This window comes from Emys orbicularis, chromosome 1 (genome assembly GCF_028017835.1).
Source record: "Emys orbicularis isolate rEmyOrb1 chromosome 1, rEmyOrb1.hap1, whole genome shotgun sequence".
NCBI classification, from domain to species: Eukaryota; Metazoa; Chordata; order Testudines; family Emydidae; genus Emys; species Emys orbicularis.
Window position 1 is genome coordinate 289,926,194 of NC_088683.1, and position 25,473 is coordinate 289,951,666.

Genomic DNA, 25,473 nt, shown 5'->3' on the forward strand with positions numbered 1-25,473 from the left:
GCATGGTGCACTCCCCTACTCCAGATGTGCTGCGTTGATGTAAAGTGGGGCTTACTTTGGGTCTAATTTAATATGGTAAATCATTGGAATAAACACTGCTTTATATTGGTGCAGAACATCTACATCAGGGGTTTGCACATTTCTCTAATGTAAACAGGGCCTATGCTATCAAGATATTTGATGATTTTTTAATGAAGCTGATTTTCACTTCTTGTTTATAGATTCATGGAGTTTAAGGCCAGACAGGACCATAACATAATCTAGTCTCATTTCCTGTATAAATTTCACCCCGTTACCCCATATTGAACCCAATAACTTGTGTTTGACTAAATTATATCTTCCAGAAAGATATTTGATTTGAAGTCCTGATTTGAAGGCAGCAAGTAATGAAGAATCCACCACTTCTCCTGGTAGCTTGTTCCAATGGTTAGTCACCGTCACTATTAAAAATTTGTGACATTTCCAATTTGAATTTGTCTGGCTTCAGCTTCTAGCCATTGTTTCTTGTCATACCTTTCTTCACAAGATTAAAAAGCCCTTTAGTACCCAGTATTTTCTCATTCTGTCAATCTTCATGCTAACTGTAAATTTTATATTTACTTCCAGATCATTGATAAAAATGTTGAATAGCACCAGGCCTAGTACTGATCCCTCCAGAACCCCACTAGAAACACCTCCCCCCATTTGATGATTCCCCATTGATGATTGTTTTTTGAGATTTGTCAGCCAGCTATTTTTATTGAATTTTTATGTGAAACAAAGGGCATGAGCAGAGCCTAGCTTAACAGCCCCATGCAATCAGGGATAATAAGAAACTTAAAAATTCTTGCCATCTGATGCTGTTTTCTTAGTATGTTTCTTAAGTATATAAGCTTCTAGAAGCCAGAACAGTTATAAGAATGTAGCATGAAACACAGTATTCAAGAAAAACTATATGAAAAAGCTGAAATTCACGTTAATGAGCATTGTGAATAAGATGTCCTTTATTAGCTAAAATTATAAACACACACAGAGTATGTTTGTATTTAGTATTTTGAATTAGAACATATTGATGGTAAAATCATCACATCAAGTACTGCCACACATTTTTTCATTAGATGTTTAATGGTAATGTTACAATGTATAAACATATTATAGGTATAAAATTAAACAAACCAGTTGTTTATTTGTGTGGTACTAAGAACATGATTATGAATACAATTTCTTTCTTCACAGAATAAACTCCCAAACTGATTATTTATATTGAAAATCCCTGGAAAAATGTCATGGTGCTTTTTTCTGCTTCAACTTCCTGTACCAATCAGGTGCCTCTCTATTTGTCTGTGAAAGAAAGAATGTTTTGGTTATGAGACAATTGAAAGGCAGGAGAAATATGAAATCCACACACTGCCTTCCTCTCTCTGCCATTCATAGTGGCAATTGATTGCTCTGCTTAAACTAAAATCAATTAAAATGTGAAAGGTTTATATTACACAAAAATACACTAAAGTTCTCTGTGTCTAAGATAATAAACTAAACCAAATATATTATTATTAACCAAATTATGATTCAAAATGTTTATGAAGGTTAAAATGATCCATGAACTGCTTAACTAAAGGACTGTCATTGTAAATTATGTTACGCATATTTCTTTTTAAAAAGGAGGTGGGAACCTAGGACAAAGAGGTGTGCTACAAGATGCCAACATTTTAAGCATAATACAAAAAACTACATGTAAGAACACGGGTTCTCCATAACTTAATTGTGGGACACTGCCTCTGGTCACCTTTCCTTACATTCACAGTCTTGTAGGCTACTTATCACACATTTATGACTGCATAAAATTCCTGTAGCAATTACAGCAACCTTTTACATGGAAAAGTAATAGTAAGTAAGTGGGGGAAGGAAGCGGATGAGTCATCTTCAGAATCAATGTAATTGGCAGAGAATTCACCCCTAAAAACAAAGTTCTAGGAGAGCCACGAGAAATACAGACTTTCACAGGATGGAAATGTCCTGCTCACTGCCTCCCAATTCCCTAGGCTCTATGGCAGTACATTTTGAACAGGTGATAAGTGTAATTATTACTGTTAAAATCCTCCATTGAAATCAAATCAAGTTTAATGGCCTCAAAAAGATATAAATGCATGTGCGCTGTTTCTTACATAGTGCATTTGTTATTTCAGACATTCAAAAGAATTTTGTGTCATTAGTGAATCATTAATCATTCCATCCAAAGAAATGGTGAATAAGGCATTATCTTCATACTAACCATTACATTATTTGACTATTAAGTCTGGCTCACAAATTTAATCAAACACGAATTGTTCAACAGCAAACAAACACCAAACTTGAGAGGAAAAAAAGCCCAATTATTACAGCTGTCACTTGATTTAGGAAATCTCCCAAAAATATATATTCTAAATGTGTCCCATACTTGTCAGAAAAATCAGAGGGTACTTAGTAGTTCCAGCAGTGGACTGTGAAGTAAGACTCCTGAGTTATAGTCCCAGCTTCCTCAAGGAAATGGAGCAACATTTGTACAAAACACTTAACTTCTGTGCCTAAGGATTGATGTTAGGCTCTGTGTATGTGAAGTGCTTTCAGTACCTTGGGTGAAAGGCACTACAGAAATGCAAGTATTTATTATTTACTATGACATCTACCTATGGTTGGCTGTTGTATCTTTCTTCCATTTGTTCTGTTAGTAACTGCAAATAAAACTTGAAGCTACAGTTCATTTTCTTTTGCTTTCCTTCTCTGGAGCTACTTCCTTTTTGACTCTTACTATCAAATGAGATTGTAAATCTTTGTGAAAGCCACCAAAAGATGTAAGTTAAAGTACTCCGCAGTCACTTTTGTGCTTGGGAGACTAGCATCATATGTTTGGGTGTCAGGCCTATCTGAAAGAATTAACCAGAATTGGCTATCTTCAACAGGGATGCCTGAATCCCTCTTAGGCCTGGGTCCACACTAACCCCCTACTTCGGACTAAGGTACGCAAATTCAGCTACGTTAATAACGTAGCTGAATTCGAAGTACCTTAGTCCGAACTTACCGCGGGTCCAGACGCGGCAGGCAGGCTCCCCCGTCGATGCCGCGTACTCCTCTCGCCGAGCTGGAGTACCGGCGTCGACGGCGAGCACTTCCGGGATCGATCCCAGAAGATCGATTGCCTGCCGCCGAACCAGGAAGTAAGTGTAGACGTACCCTTAGAGATACAACCAAGAGACTGCCTAAGTCTGTCTCTGAAGCAGAAGCTTGCATTGAGTAACTCCGAGTACTGTGACTCACTGTCTGCTGCCCTAATTAAGACAGACCCAGCACCCTTCTAGGCCCACATCACTGGTCACCTTAAAATAATCTATAATCCACTTACAAGCTAAATTCTTTTGATGTGTGCTCACAATATATCACCCTTGGAGGGGAGTGGTACTGAGCTCTTTCTTACTGGATGAGGTATCAACTTCACCTTAAGCGGCAAGTACAAAGTCAGTAACATACTGGCAACATCTGCGCAGCAAAAACAAAAACAAAATACACCACAGTGGCAAGTCACCTCACGGGTCTCAAAATAGCAGTGTAGGCGTTGCCACTTATGCTATAGCCTGGTGAGACTCATCCCCCTCACCAGGTCTCAGAGCCCAGGCTCCAGCCTGAGCGGGAGCATCTACCCTACTACTGCAAGACCCATAACACGAGCCTGAGTCAGTTGACTCAGGCTCTGAGACTTGTTGAGAACTGTGGGGTTCTTTTTTGCAGCATTGACACCAGTGGTGGATTAGCCACTCGGCCAAAGGGGCCCTGGCCAACTGGGGCGCCCCCACGCTCCGACAGGTAGGAGCGCTGGGCGGAGCGGGGCAAGCCCCCGTACCCCACCCCATTCCCTGGCAGGAGCGCTGTGTGTGTGTGTGTGTGTGTACTGCAGGCAGAAGGGGTAGGGAGGGGCCCCCACTTGCTCTGGCCCAGAGCCCCACAAAACCCTAATCCGCCTCTGATTGACACATCCCTGCTGAAGCTATTGACTCCAATCAGCCATTAACCAAAGCCTCCAGAAACTCCTCTGCATGGAAACATAAAAGAAAATTGGAGACTCATGTTCATAACAGGGTCACCCATCCTGCTCCTCCATGGTTCTTGTTTTTGAGGGAGGTATTCTACTTTCTGCATATATACACACACATATCCATACACATTATATATATGATTTTATATACACACGCAAGCACCCTTATATATATATATATATATATATATATATATATATATATTATACCCACACACACACACACGTGTACGTACGTATGTTAAAAGGACATTGAGGCTGCAAAGATAAGCACTCAAAAGTTAAGAAATGCCAGAATTAAGGCTCCTTTTGCAACCCCAATTCAGTCCCTTAAGACTTAATGACACCATCATTAATTACATGATCACTTTCCAAAGAACTCCTGCCTCATTCAGTGCACAGAATGGACCTGCTCTGGCAAATAATCAAGACTGTGTAATGAAGGGGGGCTGTTGTCTGTAGCACCCCTGCCTCTTCTGTTAAGAAGTTGGAAGGTGTCCAGTGACTGAGGCAGGGCGTTGCATGTAGAGAAAGAATGGTCTCATGGTTAAGGCAACTGAATGCTGCTTTGGAGAGCTGGACTCTATCCCTGCCTCTGCCACAGAGTTGCTGTATGATTCTGGGCAGGTCACTTAAGCCAAACTTTTCAAAGGTGGTGACTAACTGCGTGTTCCTCATTCTATGAGTGCCCAAATTGAGACCCTGGGGTCAGTTTAGCAGAAATGCTGAGCACTCACAACTGCAAGTGAAGTCAATGGGGAACTGTGCTTTGAACATATAAAGTGTGATACAATGGTAAATATTCTGAAAAATCGGATCCTAGGCCTCTCAAATTGGGCAACCAATATTACTGTACACTTTTGACATTATTCTTTGTCCTTTAGCATCCCTATTTCAGAGATGGGGATAATACCAACCCCGCACCTCACAGGAGTATTGTGAAGATAATTAATATTTGTATAGCACTCAGTAATGAGTGCCATTAGAAGCCCATAAGGTAATTAATAATTCTGTATTCAGAACAGGGATTAAATAGTGTGCAGTAAATAAGGCTAAACATTGATTAATAAGGATAACACAAAATATTGCTTATTAAATGAGCACAATCCATCCTGAGCACTGAATGAGCCAGGGGTCCTATGGAAATAGTTACCCACTATTTAATTAAAGACTGTATCCGAATACATATGCACCTAGATGTCAAATTAAGGTTGCACAGACAACCTTAATTCTGGCTTTCCCTGATTTTTTAGTGTATATTGTCCTAGCTTTTTAAAAAAGTGAACTGAAAAAATAGAAATTCCGTAAAGTGGATTCATATTGACATTGGGTTGGAACCTCTAAACTCTCTGCCATTTGAGCTAACAGTAACTGATAGCAATAGTAGGTTGTTATCCTGTGTGGACCAGCATTAGAGGGGGGTGAGACACATACTTTATCAGTAGGTTACACAGATATTTGCAGACAGCAGAGGAATGAAAAATCTCAGGAATATGGGGTTCCATTCCAGGCTCTAGAGAGGAGTGTATTCCATTGGTCATGGACACTTCTGCCAGTTACACCCAAGCTTCATCCCTTCTTCCCCATCACAGCCAAACTGTCCCTGTCTCACTGCTGTCTGTTCCTTATTCTTGGCTCCTTGTCCCAGTTCCACTCTCCTTCCCTACCCAGTTCTTGTCTTCACTCCTCAGTCTTCTCATCCTACTCTCCCCCTCCAAGTCTGTCTTCCATCCCCACTCCCAGTCTCCTTTCCCGGGCTTCTCCACCAATTTCCATCTTGCCTTCATCCCCCCACTCCACCTGATCTCCTTGCCTCCAATCTCCTCCATAACTGGCTCCTTGTCTCAGTCTCTTTGCTAAGCTAGTACCAGTTCTCTCTGTGCACCCCAGCTCCTTGTCAGATCTGTCTCTCCTCCCCCCGATCCTCATTCCCCCACCACTGGTTCCCGGCCCAGGCCCTTTGTCCAGCCACTTCCAGTCTCTCCCTCTTTCCTCGTCTGATCCCAGTGTTCCACTCCCAACTGGCTCCCAGTTCCATCCAACTGCAGGTTTTTCTCATCAGCTCCCAGTCCCAATCCTCTCCACTTGACCCTAGTTCCAATCTCCCTGCACAATTATTCCCAGCTTCTCCAACATTTCACTGGTTTCCAGTCCTGCTCCCCCAATTCTCCCAGTCAGTGTCTCTCTCCCTCCCAGCCTCCAGTTCTAGTCTCATCAGGCTTCTTGCTCCAGTCTAGTCCTTCCCCTCCCCTCACAGTCTGGGCCTTGTTCCCCTCTGCATTCATGTCAAGTGTCTTCCTCATCCACATGGCCTAGGCAGCAGCAGGGAAGTCACTAAGAGCACAGGAGAGACAAGGCTCCCTGCTCTAAGTTCGAGAGCCAAGAGCAGCAGGGATAACCATCTTTGACCCTGTAAGCCCCAAGCTCAGTTTAGGGGAGCATGCTCAGCACACATGGAATCTTCAGAGATTTTAGCTACAAAACTAAGATCTCTATTGAGCTTGTGCAAACTGATTTTTCAAAGTCTTGCATCTTGGCCAAATTTGGGTGGATTTTCACAGGGACAGCGAAAGGTACAACCCTGATACAAAGCCCACGTCTGCCCCTTGCCAACTTTTAAGTCCCTGCTCTAAAGTTTGGGGGCGCTAGCTTCTCAAAGAAAAGGTTGCCAGAAATTTTTAAAATGACAAAATATTTTCCCTAGCCTCATTCTCAGAAACTTCTGAACCGTTTAGCATGAAACTTTCCAAAAAACTTTGCCTGAAGCAGACCCCCAGCACAGAATATTTCAGCCCCTAAAGGTATAAATTTAAAGTTATAAAGCAACCGAAAACAAGGTTGTATAATGGGAAGTGTCGGGCCACCTTAGTATTAGGCAGTGCGACAAGCCTGTGTATGTGTAAGTATTATGTAAATATCTATGTCAATATATATATTTTCTTACATCCGTTGGGGTGTTAATGTATTGGATATGTAAGAATTCTGTTTTGTTATCCATTTTTAATACAACGTTATTAATTGAATTTTTTGGGGAGATTTGTTTCCTGTGCACTTTAAGATCTAGAAACTTCTAGAGGGCTGGAGTCAGTGGTAGTGTGTGACCAGTACAGGGATATAGCTTCCTGTAGCCTTCCACTACCAGAGAGAAAAACTTTCAGCAGGCATGCTGCACTGTCTTGAATTAACACCACAAGATGAATATAAATCCTGTGAAATCATATCTTCAAAGAAGCAGACTTCTAGGAGTAATTTTTTTTTTTTTGACATACCCACCCACACACTGACACTTTTTTTGGTTTTTGAAATGCGAGCAATAGTGCCCTAAACAAAATGCCTAGGTCACTTATTTTAATTACTGTACTTACAAATAATGTTGGTTTGGGTATAAATACATTTTCTTCCTCGTGTTCTGCTGGCAGCTTTACAGAAGGGTTTGATTTGTGTTTTGCAGTTAAGCTTCTTACGTCACTATGAGACTGAGGTAAATTTTCCCCATAGCGTTTACCATGAAGACTGATAAGAATTTGTTTCATTACTGCCAGTTCCTGTAAAAACAAAAAATATAATAAAAATAAAGAACGCTAAATTTTCAATAAAACTAAAAATAGTAAAACCTACTAAAATGATTATCTGTTAATAATGCATTTCTATTCACCAAATCAAAATATCTAAATAGATAATAGGCAGATCAATAACCCTATAATAAGTCTGATTATTTACTTGCATTTATTAGTCTGAGTACTAGTTAGAAACTACTTTACTAAAGGGAGTAATAAAATAAAAAGGCACAGAAGAGTTATACAAATAAAACCTCATAATGTCCAAATGCTGTAACAGAAAAAGCATTTAAAGTGCATTAAGGATCCCACTATCCCTTTTTTCCATTTAAGTGGCCATTTATTTTAAACAATTATTTTAAAGATTTGTTTTGTAAAACAAGATAGCTTACAGAATCCAATTTGAGTGGCTATGATAAATAGTACTCCGAGGGTTAGGGTTTGGGTATGTGTCTTATAAATGCAGATATAAAAAACAAATATATGTCTTTACCCCTAGAAAAATCAATCAATTGATAAGAGAGGCCTAGGAGAGACTACAGCAAAAAGGAGGAAAAGGATCATGATCTGAACTATGGAATGAAAAAGCAACTACTGAAAAGGAAAGAAAGGGATCTGGTGGCCAGAAGGGTTCTCACTGACTTGGAAATTTTAATAATTTGCTAAACAAACAATTCAATAGATTTTAACCCCTCCCCCCTCAACAGATTGGTTCAAGATCATTAGTAAAGTGACAAAAGCAAAACCATAATTCCTCTTTGACTTTAATCTGCCATGGTCTTCTAATGTCACTGCATCTCCCTGCTGCTGTCATATTTTCTTCATTTTTAATGGATGCAATTATTACAAAATATGTTACATAATTTCCCCCCACCCCTCACACTGGTGCTTCCAGCTGTATCTTGTAACAATTTGTGAATTACTATGGCTGACAAAACAGCCAAGTGAGTGCAATCTTCATTCAAAGAGCAGTTCAAAACCATAAGGTTTTGATTGTCTTCAATAATAATTCAGTATTAATTCATGCAATCTTATCTTATCTCTTTAACCAAAACAACAATATAACTAATGTTTATAATAGTTTAATGCCAAACACAACAAATGGACAATATAGTTATTGTACATTACTTATTACCTAGTTCTTAATATTAACCAGAAAATTACAGTGATTCATACTCTATTTTCATCGCAGTATTCAAAATTAGCATAATGTAAAAACAGCCGCTTAAAAGTCTTGTCATCTAACTTCTGATACATAGTTGCTTTTAATAGCTCCATAACAATACACATGATATACATATTTTTGAAAAAATTAAAAATAGGCGTGCTTTGTTGTAGAGAATTTAGTTAATAATAATAACCACAATAATAGAGTTATATGACTGGAACCCCAACACTAAATACACCCAACAACTTTATCCAGTGTACAAATTGTTCTTGGGTCTCAGTCATTTAATATTTGCATAATTCAGCTGTGTGTGGTGGCATGTTAAAACAGCTCAACTGCAGAGCAGCTGTTTAAAAGGACTGCTTAGTTGATGCCAACATGTTACCGAAAGTTGTAAACTCTGCAAAGATGCTGCCAAAGATACATAGACAGAATTTCTTGATGAAAATAACTCAGACAAGTATATTAGAAATACATGCTCCATGACTGAAGATTAAGTCACATGGAAGCAATGTTTTGACATTAGTAAGTGGTGCTATATCTTTATGGAGCTAAATCTTGCATCAGACTATATGGACCAAAAAAACGTTGTAATTATGAGTTTGAAGTTGCACTCAAAAAACAAGGCAAAGACCAAGAATTCTCATACTGATTTGAAAAAGAGGTTAGTTTCAGATACATAAAGCAGGCCCAATCCTGCAGTTATGGTACCAAATTCTCTCAGGTCATGAGAGTGGAAGGATGGCTCATTAGTGAGCCAATTACAGCTCCCTGATGCTGTGGGCCTGTCTGTGCAAGAGCTGAGGTAAATTAGAGTAGCTCTAAATCTTTGTGGGGGTCCTTACTGGGAAGCACTATAATCCAGCTGAGAATTTGCAGAGCAGAGGTCTGCCATATCCCCCAGATTTGGGGCATGGAGTGGCTGGCTCAGGAGCAGTGTGCGCTGGCTTTCCACTAGCTAAGAGCTTCCATCCTGCCAAGGGAATTCTCAGCTGGACACTTATACCAGAAGTCTTGCCTCCTTTATACCCCTAAGTGACATAAAGGAACCAGAAGAGATTGGAGATGAGAATTTGCCCCACAATGTATATATTAACTTAAAACAGTGTCTACGTTTGTTATGGGGCATTGTTAAGGTTGCATTAACATTTGCATTTAAAGCAGGACTAAAATCCCCGTTTTAAACTTTAATGATTAATTTTAGTCTGAAAGGCCCTAATTCAGCACAATGTGCAAAGCTCCTCTCTCCGTTACACCATAGTTATTCCACAGTAACCCTGTTAACTTCAGTGGAATTACTACTGTTTATTTATAGCCCAAATACATTTCAGATTTACTAACTTTTGATGAGGATACATTTGAAAATGTCCTGTTTCTGAAATGTGGCAGTTCCCTTCTCACTTTTTTTGGATTTCTCTGGCTAACAACAGTTCCAGCAAATGCCACAATCCACAAACACATTCTGATATCACATGCCACCTGTGAATTTTGAATTTAAAGAGTTATTCCCCATATTAGGAATGACTGATACAAATTATGTAAAGATTAGACAACTGAATTGCTCAGATTTATCATCTATTTCCATTATCTGATTCTGTTAGCCTGCTTCCAAGACCCCTGCTCAGCATATAGATCCTAGGAAGCCAGGAAAGGCAGCAGAGGACAAGAGACGGGGCTCTGCAGGTCAATAATGGTGGAACAGAGCAGGAATGTGTGGGACGTGAAAAGTAGGGCCTTGGGGAGAAAGAAGGGGGCATTAGCAGGGACATAAATTGGACTGGGAGGGAAAAGGCTTGTGCGTTGGTGGGTAAAGGAAGGGTTGTGGGTAACGTAAGTTGGGGAAATAAATTGTTCCTGGGGTGGGAAGTCCAATGCCTTTGCGAGAAGGCATCAGTGCTTGAATTGCTCCCTCACTGTTGCTGCCTTAACTCCCCACTGCACTGAGGAAGCAGTGCAGTGTAAAACCCTAAAAGCACTGATTCCTCTATGGAGATGCTAGGCTCCTCCAGCATTGCAGCACTGGCTCTTGGACACACTGAGAAGACAATGCTGGGTAAGTTGAGCATCTCTCTGCTGAGGCACTGATGCTCCACCCGATATTTCTGCATTGGTACACTGGGGAGCCAAGACAGCAATTCCATGGGGAGAACTTAAGAGTGCTTATGCCTCAAAGCAGATTCAACAGTGTGCCCTTGTTGCCAAGAAGCCTAACGGCATATTGGGCTGCATTAGTAGGAGCACTGCCAGCAGATCAAGGGAAGTGATTATTCCCCTCTATTCAGCACTGGTGAGGCCATATCTGGAGTATTGTGTCCAGTTTTGGGTCCCTTATAACAGAAAGGATGTGGACAAATTGGAGAGAATCCAGCAGAGGGCAATGAAAATGATTAGGGGGCTGGGGCACATGACTTATGAGGAGCGGCTGAGGGAACTGGGCTTATTTAGTCTCCAGAAGAGAAGAGTGAGGAGAGATTTGATACCAGCCTTCAACTACCTCAAGGGGGGTTCCAAAGAGGATGGAGCTAGGCTGTTCTTAGTGGTGGCAGATGACAGAACAAGGAGCAATGGTCTCAAGTTGCAGTGGGGGAGGTCTGGGTTGGATATTAGGAAAAACTATTTCACTAGGAGGGTGGTGAAGAACTGGAATGGGTTACCTAGGCAGGTGGTGGAGTCTCCATCCTTGGAGGTTTTTAAGGCCCAGCTTGACAAAGCCCTGGCTGGGATGATTTAGTTGGAGTTGGTCCTGCTTTGAGCAGGGGGTTGAACTAGATGACCTTCTGAGGTCTCTTCCAACCCTAATCTTCTATGATTCAATGAGCTCCTCCCCACCTCATGCTACCTGCACAGCTCCAATCCCACCACCCAAGAATCATGCATACAACCCTCTCCTCACCCAATCCTCTGACATGCACAATCATCCCCCACTTACGAACCCCATCCCCACTCTGCCTCTGGCTCCCCACACATCCCTCCCTGTTAGTTCCTCCATTGTCTCCCCCACTGCACCAGGCAGCAGCACTGAGGGAGGAGGAATAGGTATATGGTGGGAGGGGACATAGGGAAGCAGAACTGATTAGGGTTGTAGGCGGCGGTAGAGACAACTGGGGTTTGTCCTAAGGTGGTATTGAGTGGGAGAGGTGAATGGAATTTTAAGAGCTGAATATGGTAGGGAAACAAAGGGAGTTAAATTTTGCAGAAAGCATACAAGGGTTGAATGACTATCTGGTGCCACAAGTACTCCTGTTCTTTTTGCTTATTTCCTTGCATTTCATGCTTTACATTGGTGGACTATGCATATGCAGTCCAGCAGCCTTAGTTAAAAAATAACCAAGGTATTTTTGAGTGGAAACAAATAAAGATGTAGGCTTTTTAAAATAATTAGGTGTGTAGCTAGATTAGGAAAAAGCATATTTTTCTTTTTACATCATTAGGTTACTGGCATTATGCACGCCTACAATTTAAATAATTCCTAGTTTCTGAAAATTTTATTCTAGAATTTAATTAGGGCCTGATGCTGCAGCTACTGTGTGTATGTGAGTAACTCCCATTATCTTCAACAGGCATTCTGTGTATGTAGTGACTAAAATATCAGGTTCTAAAACAATCATGAGCTGGCAAAAGTGAAAAAAGGTCCATGATTTTTAAAAGGTAAAATAAAATAATGCTATTTGTATACTCTGATTTCAGTAGCATTTGAAATTATAGTAATGGTAAATTCTGATCTTGACAAGTGAAAAGAAGATGCAACATATTTAATTCTTAAAAAACACAAAATGTTTATAATGGATAACTGACACAGTACATTAAAGTATGGAGAATGGATATGTACAGTCCAGACAATTGATTATAGAGGATAAAATCTGATTTCCCCCCAACTAAATAAACTATCTGCAATTATGGTGGGTCATTTATTGATGTTTGAGTGCAATTATGGCAGAGAAAAGTACAGATGCAAAAATGAAACGGTGGTATTACATTTTTAAAATGTAAAATATGACTTCATTTAATAAATTTGTTTATTTGTATTTATGGACACTATAAAAGGATGACTATCAATGCGCTCTGCATGTCCTTGACATAACTTGCACATACACATATCAAATATGCTTCTTACATTTCCCAAATTAAGTAGCTATGGACATTCAAGGTTAGTAGGATATTAAAATCTGATGTTCATATGACTGAAACAAAATTAAAAAGAATTTCCAAATGTGGAAATACGATTAGGGTGGTAAAAAGGAATGTTGCTCTATCAAATAAATAACTGCTAAAAAGTGTGAAAATTTGTTCAGATTAAACATAATGGACAATTTTCAAGGTGACAATTGAACAGGTTTTCAACAGACCTGAGACAGCTACAATTACCTTTGTTCTTACATGTGTGTCATGTAATTATAACCTACACATCAAAAGTTCAGAATGCGACAACAACCCCATTTCTTTTTTTGGGATAAGAAATAGTGGAAATAAAACCCCCTGCTCCTGAACTCTAAGGGCACCTCTTCCACTCCAAATTGCTCAAAGTTGTAGAAGGAAGTCCCCTTCTTGTTTTAATAATATCTCGTGAGAAAGGTCCCTGAAAAGGGACTGTGAAGAGGGTAGGAAGTGACTAGAGTTGATAGAATACCCTTACTGAGAATTTCCAGAATCCACTGGTCCAATGTGATCCGAGTCCAGACTTCTTGAAAGTAAAAGAGGAAGCTGAAAAGGGGAAAGGAAGAGTGTGCAAGGGGAGGGATCCTCAAGTAGTTCACTCATCTGGTGGAAGACACAGACTGTGTTTAAGCAGAGGAAGAGGTGAACAGTCATTGTTGCTTCTTTCTCAGTGGCTCTAAAGTCCTCTGAGTGTTGGAGTAATATTGAGCAGAAGGATGCTGCCTGAAGGAGCTTTGAGATCTAGCTTGCTTCCTCCTTGGGGCTGGGATGTAGAGGCCCAGGAAACCAAAGGGCAGTCTACAGGTTTACTGGGTAACACAGGCTCATATTTAACAGTTGGTACCAAGATGCCAAAGGGACTTTTGTGAGACCTTTGGCTGTCCTTCAACTGCTGAGCCCAAGACCAGTTAGGCACCTGCTGACACATGTCTTGACTTGGTAGGCCCCGAGGATGACGTATGCCTTGGCTTATCTCTGAAACAGTGCCCCTTCCTATCCCTGTCAGAGGTCAAAGTTGCCAAAATGGAGATGGATGACTTAGAGAGCCTGGGGTGGAATCTCAGCTCACGGGGTGTTCGCGGAAAGGGTCTGACCAAAGGATTGAGATCTAGGTACATACTTCCTTTTGGCATCTGTGGACGCATAAACAGACTGCTCCACGAGGAACAATTTTAGATGGATCTCTCTAGCTTTTTGAGTCCATGGACGGAAGGAGCAACACATGGAACATAGCAAAGGAGTATTCCCTCTCCTAAATAAAAAAGGCAAGTGGCGTGCCTGCTGCTAAGCAGTACTGAAGCTTCACATGAAGAGCAGAGTTTGAACCTCAGAGATTTCATTTCTGCCATACTGCTAAGGCCCCTGTATGGGGGAAGGAGAAGTAGCTAGCCTATAAACTAAGCATCTGACTAAAAAGTTGCTGGGTTTTTTGTTTGTCAATCAACTGGCAAAAAGACTAAACACATACTACTAACAAAATTAATTAACAATACTAATAACTAACACTAAGCACAGTGTGCAGAGAAGCAGGTGGACACTGGAAGGGTTCCATTTTACTGCTGCAGACAGTAAGACTCAACCAAGTGAGTCCATTCCCCCCTTTATTTCCCTCAGGCATGTGCAGAATGCCACAGCATGTACCCTGACTACTTCTGCTGTATTCTCCCTTAGTTCCTAATCATTATATATATATTTTTTAATTGTTAGAGGAAAAAAAAGGAAAGAGTGATTCAAATTTTTTAGGTAAATTTATAATTTATAGAAGAGATGTGTGAAATCTATTATATGAATATTGTAATACTTTGATGTAAACAAAATACACAGAAAAAAATAATATACTTATAACAAACAAAAGACTTATTTGGAACCAATACATTTTAGCTCAGAGCCACTGTATAACTCAATTACAGTTAAATCTACTTTAATGAAAATAAAATAAAGACAATACTGACTCAGTTTTACTAATGTGTCAAAATAGTCATAATAATAAGCACAATCAGCTACTGATTATGAGGGCTTATCTCTTCAATTGAGTAACTCCCCCCATTAATTTGATTCATCCCATTTTTGGTATTTCATAAATATATTTACATTCTGCTTACATTTGAGGATATTCAAATAGTATCACACAGTGAAGGAAAGTAAAAAAGTCTATACATCTGGAAAACTAACAATATGACTAAACAATTAATAGCCAACACTGAAAAAAAATGAATATAATTAAATATTTGGAAGACCTTTCTGCCAACAATTTCTTACTTAAATTCCTAAATTCCTCTCTTCTTTTTTTAATTTAACCTGCCCCTGAAAAAAGTACATTACTTAAAATGTTCATGCCAGTTTACTCTTGTAATTCAAATCAGTGAGTTGAACTTTGCCTGTATTTTGTGAAAAAATATTTTAATGATACAAAAAAAGAATTTATATTGTATTTATATGAAGTGACTATTATAAACCTTGCTGCCCTTTTTAGTATCTTAAAAACAGTAATTGCTAGGTAGCAAGCAATATTCAAAATGCAATTATTTAGCATATAACACAGCAAATGGAAAGATAATTCTTGAAGAATTTGTATGAAAACTGATATTCAGAAATGTACAACACCAAGAAATGAATGAATGTATCCATCTGTTAAATCCTTCATCTGCCTAAATTCAGTAGCATTTTGTATTCAAGTTTAATTAAAGCCTGACATCACTAAATAGATAACAAAATGACAAATACTGCTGCTTAAGAGCATATTTCCCCCTGCAAAATATGAACTGGAAACTTCTCTACAATCATTTAGCAATGTAAATGTCACTTGTTCCTCTAAGTTTTAAGATGAGAATAGCTCCAGGGCTTACTTGTAATGCAGAAATGTCCCTGTATTCTACTGAGAAAACATGCAGAACATTAATAGAAACTAGAATCTCAGAACATAAATGTAGCATAAGAAATGTGATAATTACCCTGTAGCTTAACATTTAAAAAGAGCACCAAGCACTGTACGTCAGATTTTGTTTTTAAAGATTAAACAAGTTACGGCACATAGATGAGGAGGAATTCACTTTGGAAACACAAATAATTTTGAAATTACCATGTACAATCTTTTAAATAAAAAAAAAAAAGAAAAAAAGAAAAAAGGAAAGGAGCAGGGCTGGACATAATTTATTTGAGGCACCTGTTCCCAATCCTTTCCTTCCAGCCCCCTTCAGATACCTCTCCAGCTCCCTCTCTCCTCCCTATCAAATGGTTTCCCTTTCCTGAGATTCACTGTTCTCTTGCCCCTGCTCATGTGCTTAGTGCCTTCTCCTTCTGGCTCCAATGCTTTTATGAGTCCTCCTGTCACAACTTCTCTCCATATCCTCTTTTGCATATGGAAGCTGCTGCCAGTGGCAGATTAGCCACTGTGCAAACCGGGCCCACTCTGCCCGGCGCTCCTGCCAGGGAGCGGGGTCGGGGCACGGGGGCTTGCCCTGCTCTTCCTGCCCGCCTGGAGCTTCTGCTATGGAGTGGGGTCGGGGGGGCTTTCCCTGCCCCGGTGCCCCGACCCCATTTCCCGAGTAGAAGTATGGGCCTGGGGGGGAAGGGGTGCGCGACTGCTTTGGCCCAGGGCCCCACACAACCCTAATCCACCTCTGGCTGCTGCTACAGTCAGTGGCTCCATAGCGTCCCTCCAATGCAGTGGCTTTCTGACCTAAGCTGCCACCAGCCACTCTCCCTCAGCACAATTCAGTTACAGTTCAAACCAGAGCAGGCCGCACTTCAATTGTGTGACTAGTGTGTAACGAAGGAGAGAGAGAGATTTGTGCAGGTGGCCCATTTCACCACCCGTTCTGTTGCACTAATGTCAAAGATGAGAGGAAATGAGATAGTGTGGTATCAGGGGATCAAACAAGAGGCACAGTAGGGGAAAAAGGGATTGTCATAACTATAAAGGGAAGGGTGACAGCTCTCCTGTGTACAGTGCTATGGAATCCCTCCTAGCCAGAGACTCCAAATCCTTTTACCTGTAAAGGGTTAAGAAGCTCGGGTAACCTGGCTGACACCTGACCCCAAGGACCAATAAGGGGACAAGATACTTTCAAATCTTGGGGGGGGAAAGGCTTTTGTGTGTGCTCTTTGTTTGAAGGGGTTGTTCGCTCTTGGGACTGAGAGGGACCAGACATCAATCCAGGTTCTCCCCATCTTTCTAAACAAGTCTCTCTTATTTCAAAATTGTAAGTAAAAGCCAGGCAAGGCGTCTTAGATTTACTTTGTTTTCTCAACTTGTAAATGTACCTTTTACCAGAGTGTTTATTTTTGTTTGCTGTACTTTGAACCTAAGACAGAAGAGGGGGGTCCTCTGAGCTCTTTAAGTTTGATTACCCTGTAAAGTTATTTTCCATACTGATTTTACAGAGATGATTTTTACCTTTTTCTTTAATTAAAAGCCTTCTTTTTAAGAACCTGATTGATTTCTCCTTGTTTTAAGATCCAAAGGGGGTTTGGATCTGTATTCACCAGGAGTTGGTGAAAGGAAGGAGGGGGGAAGGGTCAATTTCTCCTTATTTAAGATCCAAGGAGTTTGGATCTGTATTCACCAGGGAATTGGTGAAGGTCTCTCAAGGCTACCCAGGAAAGGGAATTAGCTTTGGGATGGTGGCAGCGGACCAGAACTAAGCTGGTAGTTAAGCTTAGAAGTCTTCATGCAGGCCCCTACATTTGTACCCTAAAGTTCAAAGTAGGGATACAGCCTTGACAGGGATACATCGAGATAAAAGGAGGACATGTAGGGATGAGGGTAACAGGTTAATGGGACTGAATTATGGGGGCACAGACATTTGGTGAGATCCCAAATCTCAAAGGGAGAAAGAAGGGTAAAAGCCCCTAGCACTTTCTTCCATCCAGTGAAGAGAAACCTTATGGCCCAGAGTACAGGGGAAGCATAATGAGGAGGAAACAGGGTTGCTGCTCTCCCTTAGGATGCTAGCATGGGAGGAAGGCTAACAGGCCTCTGGAACTTAAGTCAACTGCAGGTAGAGGAACACATTGAGGAAAGTGGTTACTTGGGAGGGTGGCTCTCTGGGCTCCATAGGTGCATAAGCTCCATAAGCATAGAAACCTCTGGGTGCTGTTTATGACCCACATACCAGAAGAATAAATGAATTATGGATAAAAGAATAAATGGAGACAAATCAAACATCAGGAATGGTAACATACAAAAGCCAGTAGGAGAACACTTCAATCTCCCTGGACATGCTATAACATATTTAAAAGTAGCCATACTTCAACAAAAAAACTTCAAAAACAGACTTCAAAGAGAAACTGCAGAGCTACAATTCATTTGCAAATTTAACACCATTAATTTGGGCTTGAATAGGGACTGGGAGTGGATGGCTCACTACAAAAGCAATTTTTTCTCTCTTGGTATTGACACCTCCTCATCAATTATTGGGAGTGGACCACATCCACCCTGATTGAACTGGCCCTGTCAACACTGGGGCCTTGGCTACACTTGCAGATGTACAGCGCTGTGAGTTAAACCTGACTTCGTGCAGCTGAGTAGGGAAAGCGCTGCAGTCTGTCCACACTGACAGCTGCCCAGCGCACTGTCGTGGCCACATTTGCGGCAATTGCAGCGCTATTGGGAGTGGTGCATTATGGGCAGCTATCCCACAGAGCACCTTTTCCCATTCTGGGCCGTGGGTTGTGGGAAGGGGGCGTGGGTGCAGGGCATTCTGGGTCCTGTCCCAACGCCCCGTGATGCATCGCTTCGCATCCAAGAAATCCCTTTGTTTCCGTTCACCTTTGGCACCATCTTTCAACGGTTTCTGTGCAGCGCGATCTGTCTGCGGGAAATGGAGCCCGAACTGCTGAGGCATATGCTGACTTATCTCGCCAGCACGTCACGTTTGGTTGTCGAACTATTCCTTAAGATCCAAAGTGACAGTGAGAGTGAGGAGTCCGACGATGCTATCAAGCCACGTAACACGTACGACACGAAATTGCTTGTGGCATTCACGGACATGCTCAGCACCGTAGAACGCCGCTTTTGGGCTCGGGAAACAAGCACCGAGTGGTGGGATCACATCGTCATGGAAGTCTGGGATGACGAGCAGTGGCTGCAGAACTTTCGGATGAGAAAAGCCACTTTCATGGGACTGTGTGAGGAGCTTGCCCCCACCCTGCGGCGCAAGGACACGAGATTGAGAGCTGCCCTGCCAGTGGAGAAGCGGGTGGCTATTGCAATCTGGAAGCTGGCAACTCCAGACAGCTACCGGGCAAATTAGTCGAAACAATAGTTAAGAATAAAATTGTCCGACACATAGAAAAACATAAACCGCTGAGCAATAGTCAACATGGTTTCTGTAAAGGGAAATCGTGTCTTACTAATCTATTAGAATTCTTTGAAGGGGTCAACAAACATGTGGACAAGGGGGATCCAGTGGACATAGTGTACTTAGGTTTCCAGAAAGCCTTTGACAAGGTCCCTCACCAAAGGCTCTTATGTAAATTAAGCTGCCAAGGGATAAAAGGGAAGGTCCTTTCATGGATTGAGAACTGGTTAAAAGACAGGGAACAAAGGATAGGAATTAATGGTAAATTCTCAGAATGGAGAGGGGTAACTAGTGGTGTTCCCCAAGGGTCAGTCCTCGGACCGATCCTATTCAACTTATTCATAAATGATCTGGAGAAAGGGGTAAACAGTGAGGTGGCAAAGTTTGCAGATGATACTAAACTGCTCAAGATAGTTAAGTCCAAAGCAGACTGTGAAGAACTTCAAAAAGATCTCACAAAACTAAGTGATTGGGCAACAAAATGGGAAATGAAATTTAATGTGGATAAATGTAAAGTAATGCACATTGGAAAAAATAACCCCAACTATACATACAATATGATGGGGGCTAATTTAGCTACAACAAGTCAGGAAAAAGATCTTGGAGTCATCGTGGATAGTTCTCTGAAAATGTCCACGCAGTGTGCAGAGGCGGTCAAAAAAGCAAACAGGATGTTAGGAATCATTAAAAAGGGGATAGAGAATAAGACTGAGAATATATTATTGCCCTTATATAATCGATGGTACGCCCTCATCTCGAATACTGCGTACAGATGTGGTCTCCTCATCTCAAAAAAGATATACTGGCACTAGAAAAGGTTCAGAAAAGGGCAACTAAAATGATTAAGGGTTTGGAACGGGTCCCATATGAGGAGAGATTAAAGAGGCTAGGACTCTTCAGCTTGGAAAAGAGGAGACTAAGGGGGGATATGATAGAGGTATATAAAATCATGAGTGATGTGGAGAAAGTGGATAAGGAAAAGTTATTTACTTGTTCCCATAATACAAGAACTAGGGGTCATCAAATGAAATTAATAGGCAGCAGGTTTAAAACAAATAAAAGGAAGTTCTTCTTCACGCAGCGCACAGTCAACTTGTGGAACTCCTTACCTGAGGAGGTTGTGAAGGCTAGGACTATAACAGAGTTTAAAAGAGAACTGGATAAATTCATGGTGGTTAAGTCCATTAATGGCTATTAGCCAGGACGGGTAAGGAATGGTGTCCCTAGTCTCTGTCTGTCAGAGGGTGGAGATGGATGGCAGGAGAGAGATCACTTGATCATTGCCTGTTAGGTTCACTCCCTCTGGGGCACCTGGCATTGGCCACTGTCGGTAGACAGGATACTGGGCTAGATGGACCTTTGGTCTGACCCGGTACGGCCTTTCTTATGTTCTTATGTACCGGTCGGTCGCAAACCAGTTTGGAGTGGGAAAGTCGACCGTTGGAATCGTGTTGATGCAAGTTTGCAAGGCCATTAATCGCATCCTACTCAGAAGAACTGTGACTCTGGGTAACGTGCAGGAAATAGTGGATGGCTTTGCACAAATGGGGTTCCCTAACTGTGGAGGGGCGATAGATGGGACGCACATTCCTATTCTGGCACCACCCCACCTAGGATCCGAGTACGTTAATCGGAAGGGGTATTTCTCTATGATTCTCCAGGCGCTTGTGGATCACCGTGGGCGTTTCATTGACATTAACGCAGGCTGGCCCGGAAAGGTGTATGACGCACGCATCTTTCGGAACACTTGGCTGTTCAGGAAGACGCAGGCTGGGACTTTTTTCCCAGAGTGGAAGATCACGGTAGGGGAAGTTGAAATGCCCATTGTGATCCTTGGAGATCCCGCTTACCCGTTAATGCTGTGGCTCATGAAACCCTACACAGGGAGCCTTGACAGCAGCAAGGAACGGTTCAACTACAGGCTGAGCCGGTGCCGAATGACTGTGGAGTGTGCCTTTGGCCGTTTAAAGGCCCGCTGGCGATCTCTGTATGGGAAGCTGGACTTGGCCGAAAACAGCATCCCCGCGGTTATATCCGTGTGCTGTGCCCTCCATAATATTTGTGAAGGGAAGGGTGAAAGCTTCACTCAGGCATGGACCTCTGAGGTTCAACACCTGGAGGCTGAATTTGCACAGCCAGAGAGTAGGGCTATTACAGGGGCCCTAGGCGGGGCTGCAAGGATTAGGGATGCCTTGAGGGAGCAATTTGAGGCTCAAAACCAGCAGTGATATCTGGTGCCCTGCACGGGAGTGAAGTGCAGTAGTTCCAATCTTTAGGAATCAGTGTTTGCTAAGCAGACAAACAGACTTGCAGTGCCTGTTTATTTCCTGGGCTAAGGAGTCTTTTACTTTATGCAATAATAAAGAATGTTTTCAAAGCCAAAAAATCCATTTATTGAAAAGAAAAGAAAATTATTTATTGAAGAGAAACAAGGGAGTGCAGTGGGGAACAGTACAATCACAGATTCGCATATGTCCTGTCTGGTGTGCTGTGCAGTGAGTGCTGCACTTCAGGATAGCTATACTGCATGGTGATGGGGGCTGAGTGCAGAGGGTAAGGGTCGTGGTTTTCAGGGCTGGGTGGTGAAGATACTGGTGTTGGAGGCAGCGGGTGGCGTGAAGAACACGGAAGTTGGGGAAAGTGGGTTGGAGGTGACAGTGGGGCACAACGGAAAGAGTTTTGGGACAAGGGCTGTGGGGGGGGGGTGGCGTTTGCATTTGCGGTACTGCTCCTCTTTCTGCATGGCTACCAGCTCCTGAATAGCGTCTGCTTGGCACTCCAGGATGCTTATGAGCCTATCAATGCTTTGCCGCCGGTGCGCTGCGTTTTCCTGGCGGATCCTGCTTTCTCTCTCCCTCCAGTTCTGTGCTTTCTCATTCTCTTTAATAGATTGCCGCATCACTTCTTGCAGCATGTCTTCTTTGCTTTTTCGCGGTCTCTTCCTGAGTCTTTGCAGTCTCTGAGCAGGCGATAAGAGGGACGGCTGAGGTCTCAAGGTTGATGCAGCTGTATAGGCAAAATGCAACATTTAACAGAGGCAGCATTGTTTATACCAGACAGAGTACTGATTCCCCCTGCACTTAAGGAGTAGAAAACACACAGGGTCTACACAATAGCATAATTTTCCCGTCCGAAACAGAGCACACATATCCCACGGGAGCCTCAAAATGGTGAGTAAGGGGGACTGATTGTTTCAGGGCTGCACTGTCCTCTGGGTTTCTGTGCCTTGGGGAGAACCAACAGCTTCAGGGGGCACCTACACTGAACACTGTCCCAACATTTTCCACAGGAGTTCTTCCTGGACGATATCTCGCTGCTGAGCGTGACCTGGGATGCAAGGGAGGGTCTTCTACTGCAATGCGGCTTCCGCCCTGGCCCATATGCAGCTTGCCTGTGTGCAGCAATGGTCCCCCCGCCCCTCGCGGCACAGTGGCGTGGACACGTTAGCCTGGCTGGGACAAGGACCACGGTGGCTCTCCCGATAAACCTGCGCAAGCGCATTGCACACGTTCTGGATGAGACATTCGAGGAGATTACCGAGGCCGATTACCGCAATGTGATAAACCACATCAATGCACTATTCCGCATCTAGGCATGCATGCCTAACCCTCCTCTCCCAAAGAGCTCGCACCGAAAAAATTCCTTCCCGAAAAAAAAAACCGCTTACTGGGAACCTGCTCTTCTGTTTGTCCTCCACCAAGTACCGGCTGCTGCGACTGGCTACCTTCCTTCTGGCTCGAGAAGAGCTCCTGGCTGCATGGCTCCAGGGATTCCGGGGTGTCTCCATCTGGCCCACCACTATCACTCCCGTTTTCCTCCTCCTCCTCCCCCCCCCCACCGGCTCTGAAGTGTCCATGGTGGTGCTCGGAGTGGAGGTGGGGTTAACCCCAAGTATCGCATCCAGATCTTTGTAGAATCGGCAGGTCGCCGGGGGAGCACCCGAGCGGCCGTTTGCGTTGCGGGCTTTGCGGTAGGCACTCCGCAGCTCCTTCACTTTAATCCTGCACTGCAGGGCATCCCGGTCATGGCCCCTTTCCATCATGTCCTTTGATACCTTCCCGAAGGTATCGTAATTCCTACGGCTGGAGCGCAGCTGGGACTGGACAGCTTCCTCCCCCCAAACACTGATGAGGTCCAGCAACTCGCCATTGCTCCATGCTGGGGCTCGCTTGGCGCGTGGAGGCATGGTCACCTGGAAAGATTCGCTGATAGCACTCCACACCACGCCGGGCTGAGCAAACAGGAAGGGGATTTTTAAAATTCCTGGGGAATGTAAACGGTGGGTCACATGGTTGGTTACCTGAGGCCAGGGCAGTAGAGTTTGAACTGATGACCAGAGTGGCTAGAACAGGCATTGTGGGATACTGCCGAATAATTCTGGAGGCCATTCACAGCGCATTGGGCGGCCACACTGGCGCCGCAGCGCAATACTCGCTATTCCTCTCGGGGAGGTGGAGTACATGCAGCGCTGCAACCACGGAGATACAGAGCTGCAAATGCCTTGCCAGTGTGGACGGGGAGTGAGTTACAGCGCTGGGGGTGGCTTTACAGCGCTGTAACTTGCAAGTGTAGCCAAGGCCTGGTTCTCCACTTGTAAGGTAACTCCCTTCTCTTCATGTGTCAGTATATTTATGCCTACATCTGTAATTTTCACTCCATGAATCTGTTAGTCTTTAAGGTGCCACTGGACTCCTCATTGTTCTTGTGGATACAGACTAACACGGCTACCCCTCTGATACTTGGTCCTCTCCTTGGCACATGTCGCCCAGCTGCCTGGTCCTGTGCGTCTCTGGTCAAAACACAGCTACCAATTTTTTCTACTAACTCTGCTACCAGTTCTAGCCCCTCAGGGAAGCTCCCTTTTCTCCTCTTCTAGCTAAGTAGTAATGACTTCTAGGAAAGAGAGCTTGGATGATGACTCCTCTTTATTTCCAGCTGTTTCTACAAGAGCCCATATGCCTATACAAGTGGCTGAAGTGAATGAGGAGCCAGCACCATATGACCTGCCAGCTTTCTGGGTCCATCAGAAAGTGCCCCAAGGACCACAGTTTGAGAACAGCTTTTATAAAGTATTGTGTGCATGTGTAGCAGGTTCAATTATGAGAAATATATACAAAGTATCCTTTCAAGGGTTCAGTTAAAAAAGAAATTTTGATTTCCATGCTGTAAAAAAACCTCACAAGTCTTTGAAAAATGATTTTTCAGAGCCTTTGTGTTGCCTCCTTTCATATCAAGGGCAGATTTTTTAAAACTGAATCTGGCCCTAAATTCTCAGGACAAAACAGAACAAAAGTCTAATTAGTTTGTCAAAATCATTTAGGCAAGTGGATTAATTATATTACTTCCAAGTTAAAAAATAACCCAGTTCATAAGTAGTAAAACAAATTAATAAACAGTGGAAAGAAAATATTCATTTTTATCATTATTTTAAGTAAAGTAGAAAAAACTGACAATATTTTCTTCCCAAAGTCTTAAACTGGAGAAAAACATAACTAAGGGAGGAAGAATGGTTGTGATTGAGAACTGGAGGAGGATTCAAGAGCTCCTCGTTCAACTCCCACCTCTACCACAGACTTCCATGGCCAGGATGTGGGTGATCAGGCCTAGCAGATGGTGCTGGAGCTGAGGGACAGAGCCAGAGTTGGAAGCCAGAAACCAGAGCAGAGGATCAGAGCTGAAGTCAGAGCCAGGAACCAAAGCAAGGCAAAGGAGGAGGGTCTGTGGTAGAAGCTGGCTGGACTGGGAATCCTCCTAGTTGTACAGACCGCTTCTTGGTGTCCCCTTGGTGTCCCCTTCAGGCTTAAGTAGGGCACCCGGACCAACTGGGGCCCTGGGAGCACTGTCAATCAGGCCCTCTGTGAGTGACACATCCTGTAGTGCTTGGCCCCACCAGGCTCAAAGCCCATTGACTGCAGATCCTTACATCAGTCCCCCTCAGGGATGACACCGAGGTGTCACTAGACTGGGCTTGTCTAGGTGGCTCTTGTGGAAAGCCTCCACCAGTTCAGGGGCATGTACATGACTGGCAGGTTCTCCAGATTGCTTCTCAGGGCCATAACCTTCACCATCCACAAGGTACCATAACTTTCCTCACCTCAACTTAGTGTACAGGGTGGCATGGACCAAGTATTCCTCAATATCTTGGACCTGAACAGGTGGAGGCGGTGACTGCATCTGGTCAGGGAACAAGTTTTCCGTTAACCCTGTCAAGAGTGAGACATGGAAAACGGGATGTATTCTGAGAGA

At 42.9% G+C, this 25,473-nt stretch overlaps 1 protein-coding gene across 1 annotated transcript in view; it reads right to left on the minus strand.

Moving 5' to 3' along the window:
* Nucleotides 1-1,263: 1,263 nt before the first annotated feature.
* The window catches only part of PIBF1 (progesterone immunomodulatory binding factor 1), a 208,565-nt gene continuing 184,355 nt past the window's right edge, over nt 1,264-25,473 (minus strand). The window contains exons 18-19 of the mRNA XM_065413463.1: nt 7,411-7,590; nt 1,264-1,320 (exon numbers count right to left, since the gene is read on the minus strand). Of these exons, the coding sequence (XP_065269535.1) occupies nt 1,264-1,320; nt 7,411-7,590 (237 nt within the window). The remainder of the gene's footprint in view (nt 1,321-7,410; nt 7,591-25,473) is intronic.